We start from the raw sequence: 22647 nt of genomic DNA on the forward strand, positions 1-22647 counted from the left end.
TGCTTAGAACTTTAAAAGTGAGTCATGGTAGGACCTCTGTACTAGGAGTTAGGAAAAGAGTTTAACTATGCTATCAATGGACAGGGTGGCTTGGCACAGTGATTGTCCCTGTTTGACTGTTTGGGCATCTTTAAAACGAATGAGTTGGGCAAAATGATCCTGAAGGCCCTTCAGTGACTAGCATTCTGTGATTCAACTGTCACATGTGGACTATGTGTGTGAAGTGGTCCTGGTCCTCTTGGTTACAGTCTCCCTGGAGCTCACTGACTTCACTGAGCTAGTGAGGGCTGAGGTCAGAATCGGCTGGCAAAAGCCTCTTGTGGATGTCTAGGGTGGGACAGAAGGATGCTGTGATCCTGGATTCTCCTCCATCATTTGCTTGAAATGCAGATGGAAACCTCTAGGGGTCAGGGCAAGAGGTTGTTAATTATACAGGGGCAAGTAGAAGTCCCAGCATTGTAACTGGATTAATTAGAGAGAAGTTCCTTAACCTCTGAAAGAAAACAATTGGGAAGTTGACTTTTGCTCTTCTCAGAAATTCCCCAGACAGGAGATGCCAGAAAAGTTCAGGGAATTCAATTCTCTTGTCTCAGTTTTCCATCTCATTCACTTAAATACATACAGTTTCACCTCCCAGCAAATATTTTTCTAAATATTCATTTTATTGGGTTTTAGGATAGATTGATCTTGTTCTATTCGCCTATAACTTTCTTCATGAGAAAGTCATTAAGTGCTGGAATTGACACATGCAGATATTGGCATGGATGGTGCCTTGTGAGTCCATTGAAGAAGGTAAACATTAACTGGTGCTTTCTTTGGGTAGAACAGATTCTGACTCAGGCAGGGTCTTCACACACATTGCACCATTCATTTTTGTTACTCTAGCTTCCATGTATTTCAATCATGGGCAGTCTTTCTTAGATTTGTCCACTCTTCCAGCAGATGGGTCACACTTTAGATATCATCCTATTTAAGTCTCTCCTGCCACCTTCAATGACAGGAGGAGAAAGTGATTCTGTAGTTAGACTTAGAGCAGATATGACAGTCACCCTCACCAGAACCACTTGTAAAATGGTCACTGTGGGGGTGTTAAAGCTGGTTTTGATTTCTGCTGAGTCATGTACGAATATCCTTTTGAAAAATTCAAGGGGGCTGGCTAAAACATTTTCATGCCTGAAAGTCTCTGGTGAAAAGGAAGGCATTAGCTTCTTTCAGACCTGGGGATAGAACTACACAGAACCTAAATATTGCTGAGGACCAGTCTTGGCCCAAGATTCCCAAGTTTTAGATCAGTGCAAACTAACATACTATTTATATTTCCTTGTGTTTGTGAAACAAAAATCTCTGTCTGCCTGGAGTGACTTGTGGAAGTGAATCAGTTTTCTGACTACGGAAGTTTCAGAAGATAAAGTTAAGAATCAAGGCAATAAGCAATATTCAAGGTAAGCTTATTCACTTAATCTCTATAGGGGCATACTTTGGAATTATTTTCAGAAAGCTTACTTTTTATACTACATACCTTCATATGCTTATATATATATTTATAAGATACTTGCAATGATATCTTCGTTTTGAAATAGGGGTAGCAGCAGATGCAGAGTTCAGGGGTCAAACCTCCAGTATTTATTAACTCTGCTGAGTTCCCTACCCTATGTGAGGTGTAACAGTAGAACACTGTAAAGATGGAAAACTGAAGTAGGAGCCCACGATTGTTCACATCGTTACTGTTATTTGTTTTAGAGCTTACCCTTTAGCCTTGCTTTGCCTTTTGCTATCAACACGACTCTTCTCTCTCTATGCTCTCTATTCAGCGTGGAAGCCTGCTGTCTGTGGGCACCAGTGGGAGGAGTCAGTGGATGAGATGTGTAAGGGAGAGAGTATTGGACAGGAAGCTGTGCAGACCGATCGTAGTCCAGGCTCTGCACCAGCCCGCTGTGTGAGTCTGGGTCTTCTGTAAGAGGAGGAATCCACGAGCTTCCTTCCAGATCTAACAGTTTATTTCACTCAGTAAGGGACACTAGCGAGGAGAGGCTGGGCATCTGATTCCTCTGATGATAGAATATCTTTGGAAAACAAGTAGGATAAAATGAGTACTGGAAAAGTCAGTTGGACCAATTTGTTTAAAATTATACTTTATCTGTTGGACTTATTGAGGGCTTAAGCCTGGAATACAGCTACTCAGATAGCTCTGGGGAACTGTTCACACCAATCTTATTTTTCAGAAGTCCCAGGACCTAGAGTTCTATGATAGGAAAATTATAGTAAGAAATCATAGATGAGGATGAGAATGAAGAAGCTTCACAGAAGTTGTTTATTGGGTCTAATGTATCTTAAGCTTCTGTGTTCATCCTTGTTTCAGTTTTCTTAACTATAAACCCTGGAAATGTGCAGTTACTTACTGACTGATAAGAGTACGTTATCTTATCTTTCAGACTCTCTTCTTTGGTCCTGCCAGTTAAAATGTCAGAATTAAAATTAAAATTACCCCACAGGTAAAATGTCACTGCCACTGTCAATAATATACAGTCTGATGATCTCTTTATGCAACTCTTTCCCAAATGTTTTGAAATGTCAACTTATTTTTCTTTCTTCCGATCTAAATACTTTAAAAATTTAACTTTTTAGAGAAAACTTGATTGCACCAAATATACATGTTATTCTGTTAACCTTCAATGACGTTAGACAGAAAAGCAGAACTAATTTTTTTTTATAATTTGAAAACTAAAGTGGTCCTTAAAATCTTCTGAGAGAATCTCTCCCACTGGCACCCTCAAACAATGGCAATTATAGAAAGAGGTCGCATTTACATTTAAAGCTAAATTTCACAGAAATAATTTGTGAAATTAATTTTTTGTGAAAAAATTATCCATTTCTAACACAGCCATTTTTGCCATGAGGGTGAAGCATGCCCACCTATGATTCCTGCTCTTCACAGAAACACCCTGAGGATGAAATACTGGCACACAGCCAGGGAGTCAGCTGGATACCCAGAGGAGCCTGATGGGGAGGTAAGGGAAGGGCATGCAAATGAGTACAGTTTATGATGCCTATTTTATACTTAAGGAAACTGAGACTCAGAGAGGTCCAGTCCCCTGCTCGAGGCCACAAAGGTCAGTTTGAACAGAGATCTGTATTTTCCAAAATGAAGAGTGTGTAATATTGATTGCATAGCAGGAGTGTCGTATTGTGGACTTCCTCCAGCTAGTGCTAGTTTTTCAATTATTCTGCAATCTTTAAAATGAACCAAGTGCCCTAGTACATATAAGAGAGAAAAGGCAAAGGAAGTGGAAACGACAAGGTTGCCAAGCTTCAACCTCTGTGCTTGGAGGTTGGTATGGGTGAGGGGATATGTGAGTCTTTTGGGTTTATCTATTTCTGTCTCTCTCTCCTCTCTGTCTGTCTGTCTATCTATCTGTGGTAGAACACAAGTAACATAAAATTTACCACTTTAACCATTTTTATGTGCACAAGTGAAGTGAAGTCGCTCAGTCGTGTCCAGCTCTTTGCAACTCCATGGACTGTAGCCTACCAGGCTCCTCCATCCATGGAATTTTCCAGGCAAGAGTACTGGAGTGGGTTGCCATTTCCTTCTCCAGGGGGTCTTCCCTACCCAGAGATTGAACCTGAGCCTCCTGCATTGCAGGCAGACGTTTTACCATCTGAGCCACCAGGGAAGCCTTGACGTGCACAGTTCAGTGCATTAAAGAGCATGCACACTGTTGTGCAGCCGTCACCATCATCCATCTCAAGAACGTCTTTCATTGCCAAAACTACTCTGTGCATGCACGCACCAAGCACTAACTCCATGTACCCCCACCCCCGGCCTCTGGAAACCACCATTCTACTTTTTGTCTCTCTGAATTTTACTACCCTGCAGACATCATACAAGTGGTCTCATGCAGCGTTTTTCTTCCTGGAACTGACTTTGCATGTCACTTAGCATATTCAGTCCTGTGTTATTCCATAGCCCACTATTCCATAAGCTAGTTCTAAGATGTTTAAGTCAGATCCCGAGGCTGCTGCACACAAAGATGGGTGTCAGACCCGCCTTCCGAAGTGGGGAACATTGAGTCCCCATCAGACTCTGCACTGATAGGGTGATAAGGCAGAGTAAAAGTGTAAATCAATTATACTGATATGCATTTCTCTAATAGTGATATTGAGCATCTTTTCATGTGATTCTTGGCCATCTGTATGTCTTCTTTGAAGAAATACCTATTCAGGTCTTTTGCCAGTTTTTTTTTTTTTGATATTGAGCTACATGAGTTGTTTGTATATTTGGAGATTAATCCTTCATCTGTTGCTTCACTTGCAAATATTTTCTCCCATTCTAAGGACTGTTTTTGTCTTGTTTTGTCTTCCTTTGCTGTATAAAAGCTTGCATTCCCCAGTGGCACAGAAGGTAAAGAACCTGCATGCAAGGCAGGAGACCCAGGAAGATCCCCTGGAGAAGGAAATGGCAACCCACTCCAGTATTCTTGCCTGGGAAATCCCATGGACAGAGGAGCCTGGCAGGCTATGGTCCATAGGGTTGCAAAGAGTCAGACATGACTGACAGATTAACACTTTCACTTTGCTGTACAAAAGCTTTTAAGTTTCATTAGGTTCTATTTTTTTATTTTTGCTTTCATAGAAACTAACACAACATTGTAAAGCAATTAAATTCCAATAAAATTATACCTGATATTCTTATCAATAATTCTCTTATACAATTACTGTTTGTTTTAAAACTTGTGAGCTCATTCAATCCCGAAAAACAGCACCATGGAAAAGGTACTTTTATTTCTGTTTTTCAGATGAAATTTATAGGCATGGAAGAAAATCATAGACTTGTTTAATATCACAGAGCTACTAAATAGCTGTGCTGGAATTGAAAACTCATCTTCTGACCCCAAACCCTGTGTTTCTGTCACTGGGTCAACACACAGACGCTGACCTGGACTGCAGGCTGGTTGTGAAGTGTGTGAATATGATCTTAGGATACTGGCCGAGCTTGTTTACCTAGAGGGAACGACGGCTTCAGAAAGGTGATTATACATTTTCTGTGTCTGATCACCCTTTGTCAGTTTGTAGAGCCCTCTAAAGACTTAGTCACATTTCCTCCGCTCCATAGCCACCTCCAAGGATAGCAGATGAAGCAGGGTGACTGTCCCTTCCCTTTCAGCCTCTCCTATGCCTTTTAGGGAGCCAGCCTGCAATTCAGTAACTACAGGGTGATTGAGGTTGAGAACGTCTAGTAGCCACTGCAAAAGTTGCTTCCATGTTCCCGTGTACGGCAGGACTGACTGAAACGTATTATGGGCCCCAATAGAAGGTGCACACTTCAGGAGTAGAATGTGTAGTAGCAGCAGCTACCTTTCGAGGGATGCAGACCTCAGTTTAAAGATGAGCTGTGTGTCATTGAATTAGTGACTGAATTTCTCTGAGCTTCAATTTTTGTGTGTGAAATATTCTCCTATTTCCTTGTGAAGATTCATTAGTTAATGTAGGGACTGAATCAGAGAAAACACTTCAAAGAAGCATTATTACAAGCTCAGCTCCTGCTTTGGGAATAGTATCAAGATTTTATGACCGTTGTCTTGTCCATTTGTCTCAAGGAGAGCATGTTTTGGAGAAGCTCAAGGCAGAGGGGATCAAGAAGGAGCAGAAGGACAGCATTCCTCAAGGTCTGAAAGGAAAAGGGAAAGGGAAGTCACTCAGTCGTGTCTGACCCTTTGCGACCCCAAGGACTGCAGCCTACCTGGCTCCTCCGTCCATGGATTTTCTAGGCAAGAGTACTGGAGTGGGGTGCCGTTGCCTTCTCAAGGTCTGAAAAGGAGGCTCCTAACTATTGAAGAGACCGCTTTGCTTTCTGTGATTTCAGGTGTCAGCCCCTGAGCTTTACAACATGGCTGCTACAAGCAATGTGACTGAAATCATTTTCTTGGGATTCTCCCAGAACCGGGACGCCCAGAAGGTCATTTCTGGGCTGTTTCTCCTCTTGTACGTGGCCATCCTGCTGGGTAATGGCCTCATTGTGGTGACCATCATGGCCGGCAAAGGGCTCGCCTCCCCCATGTATTTATTCCTCAGCTACTTGTCCTTCGTGGAGATCTGCTACTGTTCTGTCACAGCCCCCAAGCTCATCCTGGACTCTTTGATGGAGAGGAAAGTCGTTTCCCTCAAGGGCTGCATCACCCAGATATTTTTCCTCCATTTCTTTGGTGGCACCGAGATCTTTCTCCTGACGCTGATGGCCTACGACCGCTACGTGGCCATCTGCAAGCCCCTGCACTACACGGTCGTCATGAACCGAAGGGCATGTGGCCTCCTGGTGGGGGCGGCGTGGGGTGGGGGCTTGCTGCATTCTGTCGGGCAAACCTTCCTCATTTTCCAGCTGCCCTTATGTGGCCCCAAGGTCCTCGACCACTACTTCTGTGATGTCCACCCGGTGCTGAAGCTGGCCTGCTCAGACACCTTCCTCGTCAGCTTGCTGATCATCGCCAATGGCGGCTGCATCTCAGTGGTCAGCTTCATGGGGCTGCTTGCTTCCTACGTGGTCATCCTGCGCTCCCTGAGGACCCAAACCTCAGAAGGCCGGCGCAAGGCCCTCTCCACCTGTGCCTCTCACCTTGCGGTCGTGGCCCTGTTCTTCATCCCCTGTTCCTTTGTCTACATGAGGCCCTGTGTGACTCTCCCTGCAGACAAAATAGTCACTGTGTTTTACACAGTGGTCACACCTCTCTTAAACCCCGTCATTTACTCATTCAGGAATGCTGAAGTGAAAAACGCCCTGAGGAGACTGATGGGGAGGAAAGGGCATTGGGAAGAGAAATAGATGATTCCATCAGGGAAAAGGACTTCTCTGGTGGCTCAGACGGTAAAGCGTCTGTCTACAATGCAAGAGACCCGGGTTAGAGTCCTGGTTTGGGAAGATTCCCTGGAGAAAGAAATGGCAATCCACTCCAGTACTATTGTCTGGAAAATCCCATGGATGGAGGAGCCTGGTGGGCTACAGTCCATGGGGTCGCAAAGAGTCGGACACGACTGAGCGACTTCACTCACTGTCACTTCGCGATCAGGGAAAAATGGGGAGTAAGGCGTAGGAAATTGGGGTACCGAGATTTCACTGTCTATGTTTAACTGACCTAGAGGTCTTGGCCCAGCCACCATCTCTTTTTTTAACATATAATTTCTTCCTTTTGTGTTCCTTCCTTCCTTCCTTTTCTATTCTTCAAATTCTTCTCCTGTTTAGGTTATTACAGAATATGGAACTAACTTGCTGTGCTGTACACTAGGTCCTTGTTGGTTATCTATTTTAAATATAGCCGAGTTTATATGTCCATCCCAAACTCCCAGTCTATCCTTTCCCCAATCCACTCTTCCCCACTGGTAACCATAAATTCATTCTCTAAGTCTGTGAGGCTGTTTTTTAATCAAGTTTATTTGTATCATTTAAAAAAAAAATATTCTGCATGTAAGTGATATCATTCAGAGAAGGCGCTGGCAACCCACTCCAGTACTCTTGCCTGGGAAATCCTATGGACGGAGGAGCCTGGTAGGCTACAGTCCATGGAGTCACGAAGAGTCAGACACGACTTCACTTTCACTTTCACTTTTCACTTTCATGCACTGGAGAAGGAAATGGCAACCCACTTCAGTATTCTTGCCTGGAGAATCCCAGGGACAGGAGCATGGTGGGCTGCCGTCTATGGGGTTGCACAGAGTCGGACACGACTGACGTGACTTAGCAGCAGCAGCAAGTGATATCATATGATATTTGTGTTTTTCTGTCTGACTTACTTCACTTAGTATGATAATCTCCAGGTCCATCTATGCTGCGGCAGATGGCATTATTTCACTCTTTTTAATGACAGCGTAATATTCCATTGTGTATATGTACCACATTTTCTGACCCATTTGCCTGTTGATAGACATTTAGTGTACTTTCATGTCTTATCTATTGTAAACAGTGACGCTCTGAACGTTGGGGTGCATGAATACTTAGGAGCCAAATTTTTCTCTGGATATATGCCCAAGTTTCAGTTTCTTCTTCTTAATGGGACTGGACAGGGTTGAAGGGGTCGCTAGGACGAAGTCTAGGAGGGGTGTTCTGGTGCTGCACTTCCACATTTGACAGTGCTCTTGAGGCAGATTGGCTGATTTGGAGAGAATGAACTCTCTAGAAAACCAGGGGCTCTCTGGGAACAATGAAGAGGTAGGTGGAAAAGGAGAAGGAGCTGCTTCAGGGAGGTGAAAGTTTAGGAGAGAAATAGTGGCCATTCCAATGCTTAGAAATTTTATTGTTCTGACATACCAAAGATTTGCCCAGTGGATTCTAGGCAGGCCAAGTTGGTCCTGGAGGTTTTAGTCCTCAGAATAGAAGGTGTTTTAGCTTTTGACAGAGATTTTTTTTTAGCTGCATTCTGGTAAAGCTCACTGGCTTCTGAAGGTCCGTAGTGCCGTTCCTTTAAAATATTTTCCCGTCTCTACCTTTTAGCACCGTACCTACTTTACAATGCCCCTCAGAAATGCTGCTACCTTTAGGGAGCTTCCAAAATTATCCAAATTGAATGTGCCTTTTTCCTTCTTTGAACTCCATAATGCTCAGCTGGAATCTTTTAAGACCTTTAATAACTATATTTCAGTGTTCATTTCCCCCATTAGAATATAACTCTTTTGAGAATATTGCCTGAATCCTATTTATTTGTATCTTGCTCTAAGTGAAATAGTGTAAAACTCAGTAAATATTTTGTTGATTAAGTTTCTAGAATTCCATAGTGCTTCAGGTTGTAAGTGAACAATGGTTGTTATAACTCTATTATTTTGGTTAATCTCAATTATCTAAATAATACACCAACATCACACAACTTAAGACAGACTAATAATTACACCTTATATTATTTCTGAAGATAATGTTATATACAAAGAATAAATATGTATATGTGTGTATATTTTACAATTATCCAAGTGATTTCATATATTTTATCTCACTTGATCGTATTATTAATAAGAAAACACTTTGGTGAGATGAATACTTATCCTTTTGTTTTACAGGCGAAGACACTGAGCCTTTGGGAGATCAGTGTCTTGATTAAGGTCACAGAGTTAGTAACCTACAAAGCTGGGTTCAAACTCAGGTTTGCCTGATTCCTAAGCCCTTTTTCTCTCTGTACATGCCTCTACTTCTCTTTAAGGATCACCAAAACATACATACATCTAAGTTTCTGAATTCTGATCTGAGAGACCTGAGATAATTTCTTTACTGTCAGGTATTTCTTTCCAGACACTTCAGGGTAAAAATAAATGTTTTAAAAAAATTGCTGCCTGACTCCCTTCATGTTTTTGGGCCCACAGAAAACCTGAGCTGCAGATCTGGAAGTATAGGGCGTGAAAACAGAAAGATATGATATTTCTGTTAGCTCAGGCTCTTCTTCTTATGGAGGCAAAACCTGGGCATTGAGCCGTGAGAGTTACCTAACACATGGAAACAAAACTCAATGTGTTGGCCAAGAAGAGAGTTTTTTTCTAGTGACGTAATTACTGAAAATGGCACAAATCTTGAGAATATCATACAGATCAGACAACAGAAAGTATGACTCAAATGACTACTATGAATTGAGCATCCACCAATAAATTTCCTAAAGTTAGATCTCAGGGGACAAAGCTTACTTTGCAGTTGAGGAAACTTCAGGTCAAAGACTCTTCCAAAACCCTTGATGTTTTTTCTCTACCAGTTGTGTGTGGACTGATTTAGAATCCAGAGTTCTTCAGGTACATCAGGGGCTGGTGGGGGAGCAGAGCAGGAGAGGATAGGATGCAGTCTAACAGGCATGTGAGGACTTTCAATCAGAGCAGTGAATTATCTCTTAAAAATCCATTTTATGTAAGATTTATGTTGATAAAAGTCAAATATTTTTATCAACATATATCTTTTTGATTTACGTTGATAAAAATATTCAAATCCTTAAAAAAGTTTAAAGTCACCGTAATATAATATGCTCACACTTCTTTCTTGATTGGTTATGGCCAGGTTCTGTGGCTTGGTTATGGAGTGGCAGGCTTTAGGAAATTACCTACATGCTGAGCAGGGAAAGCATCTGAAGTTTAAGTCCAGAGAGTCAGGGGAAGACCTTCCTCAATGAAAGTGAAGGCATGCCTCAGAGTATGTAGCGCGTCCAATCAGGGTGAACTCTTCTGAACATGCAGTTGTTGACTCAGCCTGCTCAGCCCTCTTGGGATGATATCACTATTGTCTCTTTCTATTATAACTGCAGACTGTATCATGAGACTCATAGCATTCAGGGTCTTTTTCAAAATTTAAAGAAATGTGAGACTTGTATGGAACTAGAAGTATTGTACTTTATGTGTGTGGTTAATGTCAAGGGAATTGGGTGAAACGTTGTTCAATTGCTAAGTTGCATTCCAACTCTTGGTGCTCCCATGGACTACAGCATGCCAGGCTTCCCTGTTCTTCACTATCTCCAGGAATTTGCCAAAATTCATGCCCGTTGAGTCAGTGATGCTGTCTAACCATGTCAGCCTCTGTTGCTCCCTTCTCCTTTCGCCTTTACTCTTCCCTAGCATCAGGGTCTTCTCCAATGAGTTGGCTCTTCACATCAAGTGGCCAAAGGATTGGAGCTTCCGCTTCAGCACCAGTCCTTCCAATGAATGGGTTGATTTCCTTAAAGATTGACTGTTTGATCTCCTTGCAGTCCAGGGAACTCTCAAGAGGCTTCTCCAGCACTACAGTTCGACAACATCAATCCTTCAGTGCTCAGACGTCTTTGTGGTCAAACTTTTGCATCCATACATGACTACTGGAAAAACCATAACTTTGACTATGTGGACCTTTGTCAGCAAAGTGATGTCTCTGCTTTTTAATACATGGTCTAGGTTTATCATAGCTTGTTCTTTTTTTAATATAAATTTATTTATTTTAATTGGAGGCTAATTACTTTACAATATTGTATTGGTTTTGCCATAGATCAACATGAATCTGCCACAGGTGTACACGTGTTCCCCATCCTGAAACCCCCTCCCATCTCCCTCCCCATTCCATCCCTCTGGGTCATCCCAGTGCACCAGCCCCGATCATCCTGTATCATGCATCGAACCTGGACTGGTGATTCATTTCACATATGATATTATATATGTTTCAATGCCATTCTCCCAAATCATCCCACCCTCACCCTCTTCCACAGAGTCCAAAAGACTGTTCTATACATCTGTGTTTCTTTTGCTGTCTCGCATACAGATTATCGTTACCCTCTTTCTAAATTCCATATATATGCATTAGTATACTGTATTGGTGTTTCTCTTTCTGGCTTACTTCACTCTGTATAATAGGCTCCAGTTTCATCCACCCCATTAGAACTGATTCAAATGTATTCTTTGTAAATTATATTGAGAATTCTAGGTGTTTAGGCTTTTATCAGTTGACAAACCATCTTCAGAGACATCTCCCTGGTTCTCTCGCTTCTTGGCCTTGTTTGACATCCACATTTAGTCACACTTCTGGGAAGCAGAGACATAAAACAGAGATGTGGCTTCTTTAGGAAAAGTCTGAAAAGCCAGATGTTGCAACAGAGTTAAACACATTGTATATCTTCTGAAAATGATGATTTTCTTGTGTGCGAAAACCTACCCTGAGGAATCATAAACAGTGTTAGAGCTGACAGAGTCATAGTCACGTATGACATAGTTGTGGTCATATGCAGGACATCACATAATGTAGGCATTGGGGGAGGTGTTATTACCCCCCGTTTACATAGATTTGGCTAATACTCAGATAATTTTGGCTAAAATTGCAGAGTAGATAGGTAGGGATTGGGTTTCACACCTATTTAATTTGGGAATGCTCTTTGACATGAAGCCTGGGTACTTTTTCAAAAGGTGGATGAGTTTTCCCACAAGCCTTTAAAGAGCCATTTCTTAGTTTGCTATAGCCCTTTGAATCTTATGGACATGAGCCCTGTTGGTTTTAAAAGCCAGATGTGTTGGGGGCTTATCTCTTGGGTATAGGTATTAAAAGTTGGGATGCTGGAAGTGGGATACAAAGCCTTCACTGCTCAAAGAGACGTTCTGGCTTGTGAGTTCCCTCCTGACTGGGGGTGTGTTCTGGGGTTGCGGTTCATGTAGAGGTTGTGTCTGAGCCTTGGAGGTATTAATATCTCCAACTATCATTGTGAATTTCATATTGATTTCTTTAAATCTGAGATAGGAAAAAAAATTCAGATGGGAAAATGGCATTCAGGAGATGTAAAGTCACTTGTTAAAAGTTATGTATCTACCAGGTGGCAAAGTTAACCTTTAAACAAGACAAATTGACCCTTTAGCCCTTGCTTTTAGGCATCATAGTACACTGTCTGTTGTCTGTCTTACCCTATTCACAGGGTGGAAATACTTTTCAACATGCTTTGTTAACATAAGGTAGTAGTCAAGTTGCTAGGTTAGTTCCAACTTGTCTCTGCTGCTTAAGAAAAACAAGGAAAAACCAGACAAGTTCATACTTAATACTAGCTTTTCCCCTAAATTGATAACACAGTACTGCACTGGATACGTAGTAGTTGTTGTTCAGTTGCTCAATAGAGTCTGATTCTTTGAGACACCATAGACTGCAGCATGCCAGGGTTCCCTGTCCTTTACTATCTCCTGGAGCTTGCTCAAACTCATGTCCATTGAGTCGGTGATGCCATCCAACCATCTTGACCTCTGTTATCCCCTTCTAGTCTTGCCTTCAATCTTTCCCAGCATCAGGTTCTTTTCTAATGAGTCAGCTCTTCATATCAGGTGGCCAAAGTTTTGGAGCTTCAGCTTTAGCATCAGTCCTTCCAATGAATATTCAGGATTGATTTTCTTTAGGATTGATTTGTTTGATCTCCTTGCTGTCCAAGGGACTCTCAAGAGTCTTCTCCAACACCACAGTTCAAAAGCATCAATTCTTTGGCGTTCAGCCTTCTTTATGATTCAACTCTTGCATCCATACATGACTACTGGAAAAACCATAACTTTGACTATATGGATCTTTGTTGGCAAAGTAATGTCTCTGGGCCTGTACTTGACCCCATATGTTTTTAACATTTGTTTCATGGTGTTATTTTCAGTCAAAAAAGTCCTCATTATCTAAAACCTTGCACATCAGATTTTCTGTTACTTCTCAAGAATTTTGGCACATCTGAATGTTTTCATCTACTCTGCACAGGACAGAATCCCACAATGCAGAAAACACTGTAGATTTGGAAGCACTTCCAGTGAAGCCTCAGTGGGTGGTAAAATATTTTCTTACATAGAGTCTTCCCCCAATTAAATAATATCTGTAGAAAATGAAGAGAGAATGGAAACCCAGCAGCAAACCTGGAGGACAGTTCCAGAGCCTTCCTGTTATGCAGACAGCAGGGGCCCAGGTGCAAAAGGAGGGGGAAGGTAAGGGATTTTGGACGCAAGAGCCAAAGTGCAGCTCTTAGTGTTTGCAGCTCCGGTCACTACGTAACCTGAGTAGCCCCTGCCCCGTCTGGCTAAGGCAGAGGGATGATGGCAGTGCGAGGAGGCGCTGCACTTTGTAAGTAGAAGGTGCAACAGAAAGTGTTCTCGCAATGCTAATTTTAGGCCAACTGCTTCCTTAACACAGGCAGAATCACCTGGGCGGCCTTCTGAAGAAAGGTTCGAGGGTCTGTATGCTTAGACCATCCTAGATGACTGTGCTCCCGTATGTCCCCTGCTGGACCAGTGCCTGCTCCATCTGCACCCTACTCACAGAACTGACCATCCTACCAACTTGCCCCAGGCGCAGCTGATGATTGTTCCCAATAGTTCATCAAAAGCGCGGTAAGGGGCGTGCCCCTCTGCTGGTTTCCGGGGTAACTGATGAGCCGACCTGACGTCATTTCCTCCTGTAACTGGTTACCTAGCCTCCAGAGGGAAGACTGCCGCCATGTCCTGTTGCGTCTGCTGCACATAGTGATGAGTTGCTCCAGGACCTTGCTTCAGACGTGTAAGTTCTGTTTACCTGTTAAACCACTAATGTTTCTGTTGCTGACTCAGGACTTTTTCTTCAGTCTTTATGCTGGTCAAGTAAAGGCCTGGTAGGCCTGCAGGACAGAGGTCTTGTAGACCTGTGGGGTAGAGATCTTGTGGGCCTGTGGGGTAGAGGCGTGGTGGGCCTGTGGGGTAGAGGTGTGGTGGGCCTGTGGGGTAGAGGCCTGGTAGGCCTGTGGGGTAGAGGCCTGGTAGGTCTGTGGGGTAGATGTATTGTAGGCCTGTGGGGGTAGAGGCCTGGTAGGCCTGCAGGGTAGGGGCCTTTTGGGCCTGTGGGGTAGAGGCCTGGTAGGTCTGTGGGGTAGATGTATTGTAGGCCTGTGGGGGTAGAGGCCTGGTAGGCCTGCAGGGTAGGGGCCTTTTGGGCCTGTGGGGTAGAGGCCTGGTGGGTCTGTGGGGTAGAGGCGTGGTGGGCCTGTGGGGTAGAGGCCTAGTGGGCCTGTGGGGTAGAGGCGTGGTGGGCCTGTGGGGTAGAGACCTTGTGGGCCTGTGGGGTAGAGGCCTGGTAGGGCTGTGGTGTAGAGGCCTGGTAGGTCTGTGGGGTAGATGTATTGTAGGCCTGTGGGGGTAGAGGCCTGGTAGGCCTGCGGGGTAGAGGCCTTTTGGGCCTGTGGCGTGGAGGCCTGGTGGGCCTGTGGGGGTAGAGGCCTGGTAGGTCTGCAGGGTAGATGTATTGTAGGCCTGTGGGGCAAAACCTCTTAGGCCTGTGGTGTGCAGCCCAACAGGGCCAGAGACACAGTCCTGTGAAATATGCTCCTCCCTTTATGTCAATTACAAGAAAATGCAGTTATGCCGTTTGCCTGTTGCCATGCCCTAATTCATTTGAACAGTCCTTGGACTTCTTAGAGTTACGGCCTTAGACTGATCTGTTAGCCTGGTTCAATACCTTAATAATGATATGGCCCCTGCAGGTCCAAGTTAATGCTCCTTAATCCTTGCGGTTTGCACTGTGTACGTGCATGCTAAGTCATTTCAGTGCTCTCTGACTCTTTGCGACCCTATAGACTGTAGCCCACCAGGCTCCTCTGTCCATGGGATTCTCCAGGCGACAGTACTGGAGTGGGTTGCTATGTTCTACTCCTGGGGATATTCCCAACCCAGCTAAGTTTGCATTAGGAGCCAGTATTTTTCCATGATCTAAGACAACCTCATGTCAGCTGCAAGAATGAAAACCAAGAAAGGCCCTAAAACATAGCCTCCAGGTGGAGAGCACTCACTGACTTCTGGTCACTAATAGGAATTATTACAATGGCTTTCACCATATAGAAATATTGCTCTGAACTCAAGGTCATTTGGCAAGTCCACAAGAACCACAGAATATAAGATCCATGCTCAGGCCCTTTATGACAGATGAGGAAGACCACAGAGGAGCAGTGGCTTGCCCAAGGTCAAAACATAAATGGTGGCAAAGCTGGTCCAAGAGCCCTTGCAACATGCCAGGCTTTCCCAGGGCCTCCCTGTACAGTTGAGCAAATTATGCCCTATGCAACCTGGGGGCCATATTCAGAAGCCCTGGCTCTCCCTTGCCCCTGGTGGAGTCTTTTGACCACTTGCTCAAGTGACCTGGGTTTTGCCTTATGTAAGAGAAGGGATTATAAATAGGACTTGGTTCGCTCCTGTTTTATGGGAAGCCTTCTCTGAACCGCAGATTGGGTTATATATCCCTCACTTCTGGGTTTCAGTTGCACTCTGAATTGTAAATAGCATTGAGAGGACTAGTGATTCCTTGAGGGCAGGGTCTAGTCTTATTTACTTTATATTTATGGTTTTGTCCTTAGCAAATATCAGGTACTCAATAGACTCTCCTTGTCTTATTCTCAGTAATTCAACTCAATAAGCCCCATTTGGGGCCTAATGTTTGCTTGTTGCCAGCCCATTTCATAAAGCTGTGGGAAGACTTGTTATTCATTAACCATGGTGACCGCTTCTTGGTAGATAAGTTTAGATATGGAGTGGCTGCATCCTAAGAAACCTCATGAAAAAAAAACCCAAAACAGTACCTTACATTTATTGACTGCCAATACCGTTCTAACTAGGGGGTAAATAGTATTATTATCCCAATGTTACTGTGAAAAAACAGGATGCCAGGAGATTTATCTTATGTTGCGCAGCTGATGTTGAGCTGCAGACCTTGACTGTGTGATTCTAGAACTTGTGTATTCTAGAACAGTGTATTAAAGAGCAAGGTCTTTGCAAAATCATATTTCCTAGACAACTTAGGTTTAATTTTTTTAAACACCAAAGCATCTAATTGTAGCCTAACATCTATTATGTACTTCATATCCAATATAAAGGTCACCAATCGGAACCCTCTGGGCTATTGAAGTATTGCAGGGACAAAGTTCCCCTTCACTGGATAACTCCAGACTTCCTTGATTTTTGAATGTAACAATTTTATTATTGCTATCATTATTACCTTTTAAAATTGCAAAGTAATACATACTCATTGCATTAAGTTTAAAAAGATACAGAAAATAACATTCAAATGAAGTCCTCATGGTCACATGGAAGGGATTGTTGATGAAGGAATTCTGATAGGCTGTTCTGGATGACCTCTAGGGTTTATTCTAGTACAGTGTTTCCACGTTGATTCAGTTCCCTGAAACACCTAGCATCCCATCATCAGAGCTGTCTGGTCTTGGCTGTTTTCTCCATTTAATTACATTATCACTTTCCCTACAAGCTACCATGGACTACCACTTTCCCTACCAGCTTCAAGTCCTCCATGACCTGATTGTCTAACTAAATTTCCCAGTGTTGTCTTATTTAGGCCTCCAAGACACAGTTGTTTTAGGAAAGCATCTTTTGTTCTGAACCATATATACAATGTTTACTTGGTCTTCTTTACTCAGTGTTATCTAGAGACCACTGGCATCAGATTAATCTGAGATCTGAGATGCACTTGTTAAAAATGGAGATTAAAGGAATTTCACCCAAGACCTATTAAATAAGAAAGTCTAAGACTGAAGTCAGAAATCAACATTTTTCTCCAACCAAAACATGCTTTGTTTTGTGTTAGCAAATTGTCAAACATTCAAAAGTAGAGATAATAATATAATAAGCCACATGTAGTCATTACTCAGTTTCAACAATTATTAATCCATGATTGATCTTATTTCATCTGTAAGTTGAAGTAAATTCCAGACACGATATCATTTGAATGTTTGCAGATCTGTCTATACAACATAACCACAATACAATTATCATATCTAAAAGTTAAATAATAATCATTAATGTCATTACATTTCTAGGGCAGATTTTCCTTGTCTTAAATATTTCTTAATTGTGTAGTGTCTCACTGCAGATGGTAATTGCAGCCATGAAATTAAAAGATGCTTACTCCTTGGAAAGAAAGTTATGACTAACCTAGATGGCATATTCAAAAGCAGAGACATTACTTTACCAACAAAGGTCCGTCTAGTCAGTTCAGTTCATTTCAATTCAGTCGCTCAGTCATGTCAGACTCTTTGCGACCCCATGAATCACAGCACGCCAGGCGTCCATGTCCATCACCAACTCCCACAGTTCACTCAGACTCACGTCCATTGAGTCAGTGATGCCATCCAGCCATCTCATCCTCTGTCGTCCCCTTCTCCTCCTGCCCCCAATCCCTCCCAGCATCAGAGTCTTTTCCAATGAGTCAACTCTTCACATGAGGTGGCCAAAGTACTGGAGTTTCAGCTTTAGTATCATTCCTTCCAAAGAAATCCCAGGGCTGATCTCCTTCAGAATGGATTGGTTGGATCTCCTTGCAGTCCAAGGGACTCTCAAGAGTCTTCTCCAACACCACAGTTTAAAAGCATCAATTCTTCGGCGCTCAGCTTTCTTTACAGTCCAACTCTCACATCCATACATGACCACTGGAAAAACCATAGCGTCTTTTAATTTCATGGCTGCAGTCACCATCTGCAGTGATTTTGGAGCCCCAAAAGATAAAGTCTGACATTGTTTCCACTGTCTCCCCATCTATTTCCCATGAAGCGATGGGACCAGATGATATGATCTTCGTTTTCTGAATGTTGAGCTTTAAGCCAACTTTTTCACTCTCCTCTTTCACTTTCATCAAGAGGCTTTTTAGCTCCTCTTCACTTTCTGCCATAAGGGTGGTGTCATCTGCATATGTGAGGTTATTGATACTTCTCCCAGCAATCTTGATTCCAGCTTGTGCTTCTTCCAGCCCAGCATTTCTCATGATGTACTCTGCATATAAGTTCAATAAGCAGGGTGACAATATACAGCCTTGATGTAGTCCTTTTCCTTTTTGGAACCAGTCTGTTGTTCCATGTCCAGTTCTAGCTGTTGCTTCTTGACCTGCATATAGGTTTCTCAAGAGGCAGGTCAGGTGGTTTGGTATTCCCATCTCTTTCAGAATTTTCCACAGTTTATTGTGATCCACACAGTCAAAGGCTTTGGCATAGTCAAGGCTATGGTTTTTCCAGTGGTCATGTAGGGATGTGAGATTTCATGGCAGCAGTCACCATCTGCAGTGATTTTGGAGCCCCCCAAAATAAAGTCTGTCACTATTTCCATTGTTTCCCCATCTATTTGCTATGAAGTGATGGGACTGAATGCCATTATTTCAGTTTTTTGAATGTTGAATTTTAAGCTAACTTATTCACTCTCTTCTTTCACCTTCCTCAGGAGGCTCTTTAGTTCCTCTTGGCTTTCTGCCATAAGGGTGGTGTCATCTGCATATCTGAGGTTATTGATATTTCTCCTGGCAATCTTGATTCCAGCTTGTGCTTTATCCAGCCCTGCATTTCACATGATATACTCTGCATATAAGTTAAATAAGCTAGGTGACAATATACAGCCTTGATGTACTCCTTTCCCAACTTGGAACCAGTTCGTTGTTCCATGTCTGGTTCTAACTGTTGCATACATAGACGTTTCTCAGGAGGCAGGTAATGGCCTGGTATTCCCATCTCTCACAGTTTTCCACAGTTCATTGTGATCCACACAGTCAAAGGCTTTATCATCGTCGATGAAGCAGAAATAGATCTTTTTCTGAAATTCTGTTTTTTTTTTTCTATGAACCAATGGATGTTGGCAATTTGATCTTTGGTTCCTTTGCCTTTTCTAAATCCAACTTGGACATCTGGAAGTTCTTGGTTCATGTACTGTTGAAGCCTAGCTTGGGGAATTTTGAGCATTACTTTGCTAGCATGTGAAATGAGTGCAGTTGTGCTTTAGTGAGGGATCACACCGTCATGGTTATCTGGGTCTTTAATATCTTTTTTATATAGTTCTTCTGTGTATTCTTGCCACTTCTTAATATCTTCTGCTTTGGTTAGGTCCCTACCATTTCTGTTCTTTATTGTGCTCATCTTTGCATGAAAATTTCCCTTGGTATCTTACTTTTTCTTGAAGAGATCTCTAGTCTTTCCCATTCTATTGCTCTTCTATGTTTCATTGCATTGGCCACTTAGGAAGGCTTTCTTATCTCTCCTTGCTATTCTTTGGAACTCTGCACTCAGGTGGATATATTTTTTCTCCTTTGCCTTTCGCATCTCTTCTTTTCACAGCTATTTGTAAGGGCTCCTCAGACAACCATTTTGCCTTCTTGCATTTCTTTTTCTTGGGATGATTTTGATCACTGCCTCCTGTATAACATTACAAACCTTCTTCCATGGTTCTTCAGGCACTCTGTCTATCAGGTCTAATACCTTGAATCTATTTGTCACTTCCACTCTTTAATCATAAGAGATTTGATTTGGTCATACCTGAATAGTCTAGTGGTTTCCATACTTTCTTTGATTTAAGTCTGAATTTTGCAATAAAGGGTTCATGATCTGAGCCACAGTCAGCTCCTGGTCTTGTTTTTGCTTATAGAGCTTCTCCATCTTTGGCTAAAGAATCTGATTTCGGTATTGACGATCTGGTGATGTCCCTGTGTCTTTTGTGTTGTTGGTAGAGGTGTTTGCTATGACCAGTGCCTTCTCTTGGCAAAATTCTGATAACACAGATTTGTGTCATCAGAATAAATTGATAACAGGAAACTGTGCCCTGTATGTAGTGGTGGTTCAATAAATATAGTTGAGTGAATGGGTTTGGGATGATTCAGTACGGAAATCCAAAGTCGGGATAAGAAAGTGGTTTCCATGGACAGAGGAGCCTGGTGGGCTGCAGTCTGTTGGGTCGCAAAGAGTTGGACACAGCAAAGCGCAGCGTGGTGGCGGCCTCTAAAGTCTGTCTGAGCCACTAAATTCATGCGACAAGAGAGCTGTGCCTGTCTCTGTGGCCCACTCCTCTAATTGGGTTGTAGTGCCTTTGAGGTCTCATTAGCAAACCTCAGGGTGCTCTTGCCAACCATGAATGTGTGTTGCTGACACTTCAGAAGCAGAGGTGTCCAAGCTCTACAATGGCTTTGCCTGTGGAAATTCTCTGTAAGATTCCCTGAACACTTTGTGCTTAAAAGTTTCCTGAGACCCTTCACTTCTGCAGCCAGAGTCCTTTACTCTCACTGCTCAGCTGGGAGGGTGGAGCTCACTAAGGTCAGTTCTCATGTAGTCATGAGAACTGGGGGCCTCTGGGAGGCCTCTCTAGCTAGAATAAAGCTGAACCAACCAAGGACTCTTATAGAAAACAGATGTTTTCACTTGCTCTGTGCTTTCTCTGTTTTGTTCTCAATACAAAGATAGAAACAACAGCAGTATATCATAGAATTATTTATTTGAGAAAATTTCCTTTTTTAGATCGCTTTATTTTAAACAAAGTTAAATGTATCTAGATGAAAAATAGAAATTTACTCTACTGTAAAGATTTAGAGATTTAAAAAGAAGCATTCCAGAATTTGTAACATATTTGTGGAATTCATCTGAGTAATTTAAAGAAATAAAGGAACTGAATTTTTCAAGCTTCCTCCCAATGCACTGTCACTGTATTGGTGTAATTATTCTCCTTTTGTCTTGATTTTTTTTTTTTTTCCTAAAGACGTGGCATTTGTGTGGTTACAAAGCAGGGATATAACCGATGTAGCCTGTGCTCACCTCTCGTCACTGAGCTCCTGTCTGCTGCCTTCAGTCGTCATCTCCCTTCATTTTGGATGATCAGAAGCTCCGACTTTCCTAGTCAGGAGTGTTGTACGGCAACTGAGGGCATAACTTGAGAGCTGTGTACCGGGTTGCATTTCTGGCTGTAACTCTTACTGGTCTGAGAACTTGGCCAAGTCACTCACTTGCTCTAATCCTCATTTCTCTCATCTGAAAAAGAGAAACAAGCCTTATAGCTTCCTCCAAGTACTGTTTAGTGGGTTTACTGAGATGATGCATTTTAAGTGCTCCCCGTAGGGCTTGGCATACAGCAATGCTTAATAAATGCAAGCAAATGTCTTCGTGCTTGGGTGACCATTCCCTCTACTTGTGGAGGTGTTCAGACTCAGAGAGTGTTTTCACAAGTACTTTATTATTTAGAGGCTTGCCCTATGAATGCCCGGTCCTTCACTGGGGGTTGCTGAAGGCAGAATGGAAGGATCAGAGTGTGCAGAGAAGGCTGAGTTCCCAGTCTTTTCCCATGGGCTGTCCTGGTGTGTGGTCCCTGACACCAGTCAACTTCCTGGAAATCCGAGCAGATTCCACAGTGTATTTTACCGAGGCACAGTTTTAGCACCCTTTCCCCAAAGCACAGCTGGCAAATCATGTCAGTGACTCCTCAGATACCTGAAGTCTGAAAGCCTCTTAAAAGACTTACTGACATTTTAATCTTTTAAGGTAGAAATGTTTCTAAATTGCATTACAAATTTCCTTTCTCTTTCAAGAGAGAGAATATATCTGAAAACTTGTGCGAGCTCAATCAAATTCAATGTAAGGCATGGGAAATATGAAATGCATACCCTAACCCCCCACCAATGCCTAAGCAAAGGAGTGAAAGACATGAGTAATCATATAAAGGTATTTACTTACTTTCTAGTTATTTTAAAATTCACCACAATATTGATGATATTTATCAGTGAAATTAATTTGGGGGCTGTGTATTTCTACTTTCCCAGCTTAAAATCACAGTACTTTTTCGTACTATCATTTTGAATAGATGGGGAAATAGGGCACCAGGCAGAGAGAGAAAGAGAGTTGTTAGAGATGACTGCAAATAACAAAGTTGGGACTAATATTGAGGTCTTTTGACTTCCAGATCAATGCCCTTTTCAGGGTTTCAAGCTGCTGCTTTTGGGCAAAGTCAAGTCTATGTTAATCACCTGAAAATTTTCAGTAGGTTGAGAGTAGGGAAGGTAGGAGTCTGTAGCAAACAAGTACTGTAGGGGAGCGAGTAGGAGGAAATGATTGCAATAGGGGTGAGGGGACTGTTGTATTGCCTAAAAAAAAAGCCTCAACCTAAAAGTTTAGAATTATGTTTTATTTGGTGGACACAACTGAGGATTTAAGCCAGGGACACAGCCTCTCAGATAACTCTGAGGGACTGGTCTGAACAGGCAGGGAGGGGAATCAAGATATATAGAAGTTTTTGCAACAAAGACCAGGCAGTTGGAACACCAAAGATCATTGTTAACTAAACCAGATAGCTCCAGTTGACGAATTCAGCACTCTTCTCTGTGTGGGAGGATGCAGGAATCTGGGCTCCCTGAAATCGCCCCTTTGATATGCACCTCAGCTCTGTGAGGCGGGATCCTGTGTTTCC

General features: G+C 42.7%; 1 protein-coding gene across 1 annotated transcript; it reads left to right on the forward strand.

The window, feature by feature from the left end:
* Window positions 1-5887: 5887 nt before the first annotated feature.
* LOC128060436 (olfactory receptor 4X1) lies at window positions 5888-6817 on the forward strand. Its single transcript, XM_052652841.1, has one exon. The coding sequence runs from the start codon at window positions 5888-5890 to the stop codon at window positions 6815-6817; it is 930 nt and encodes a 309-aa protein (XP_052508801.1).
* The last annotated feature ends 15830 nt before the right edge of the window (window positions 6818-22647 follow it).

Source organism: Budorcas taxicolor, chromosome 15 (assembly GCF_023091745.1).
Source record: "Budorcas taxicolor isolate Tak-1 chromosome 15, Takin1.1, whole genome shotgun sequence".
NCBI lineage: Eukaryota > Metazoa > Chordata > Mammalia > Artiodactyla > Bovidae > Budorcas > Budorcas taxicolor.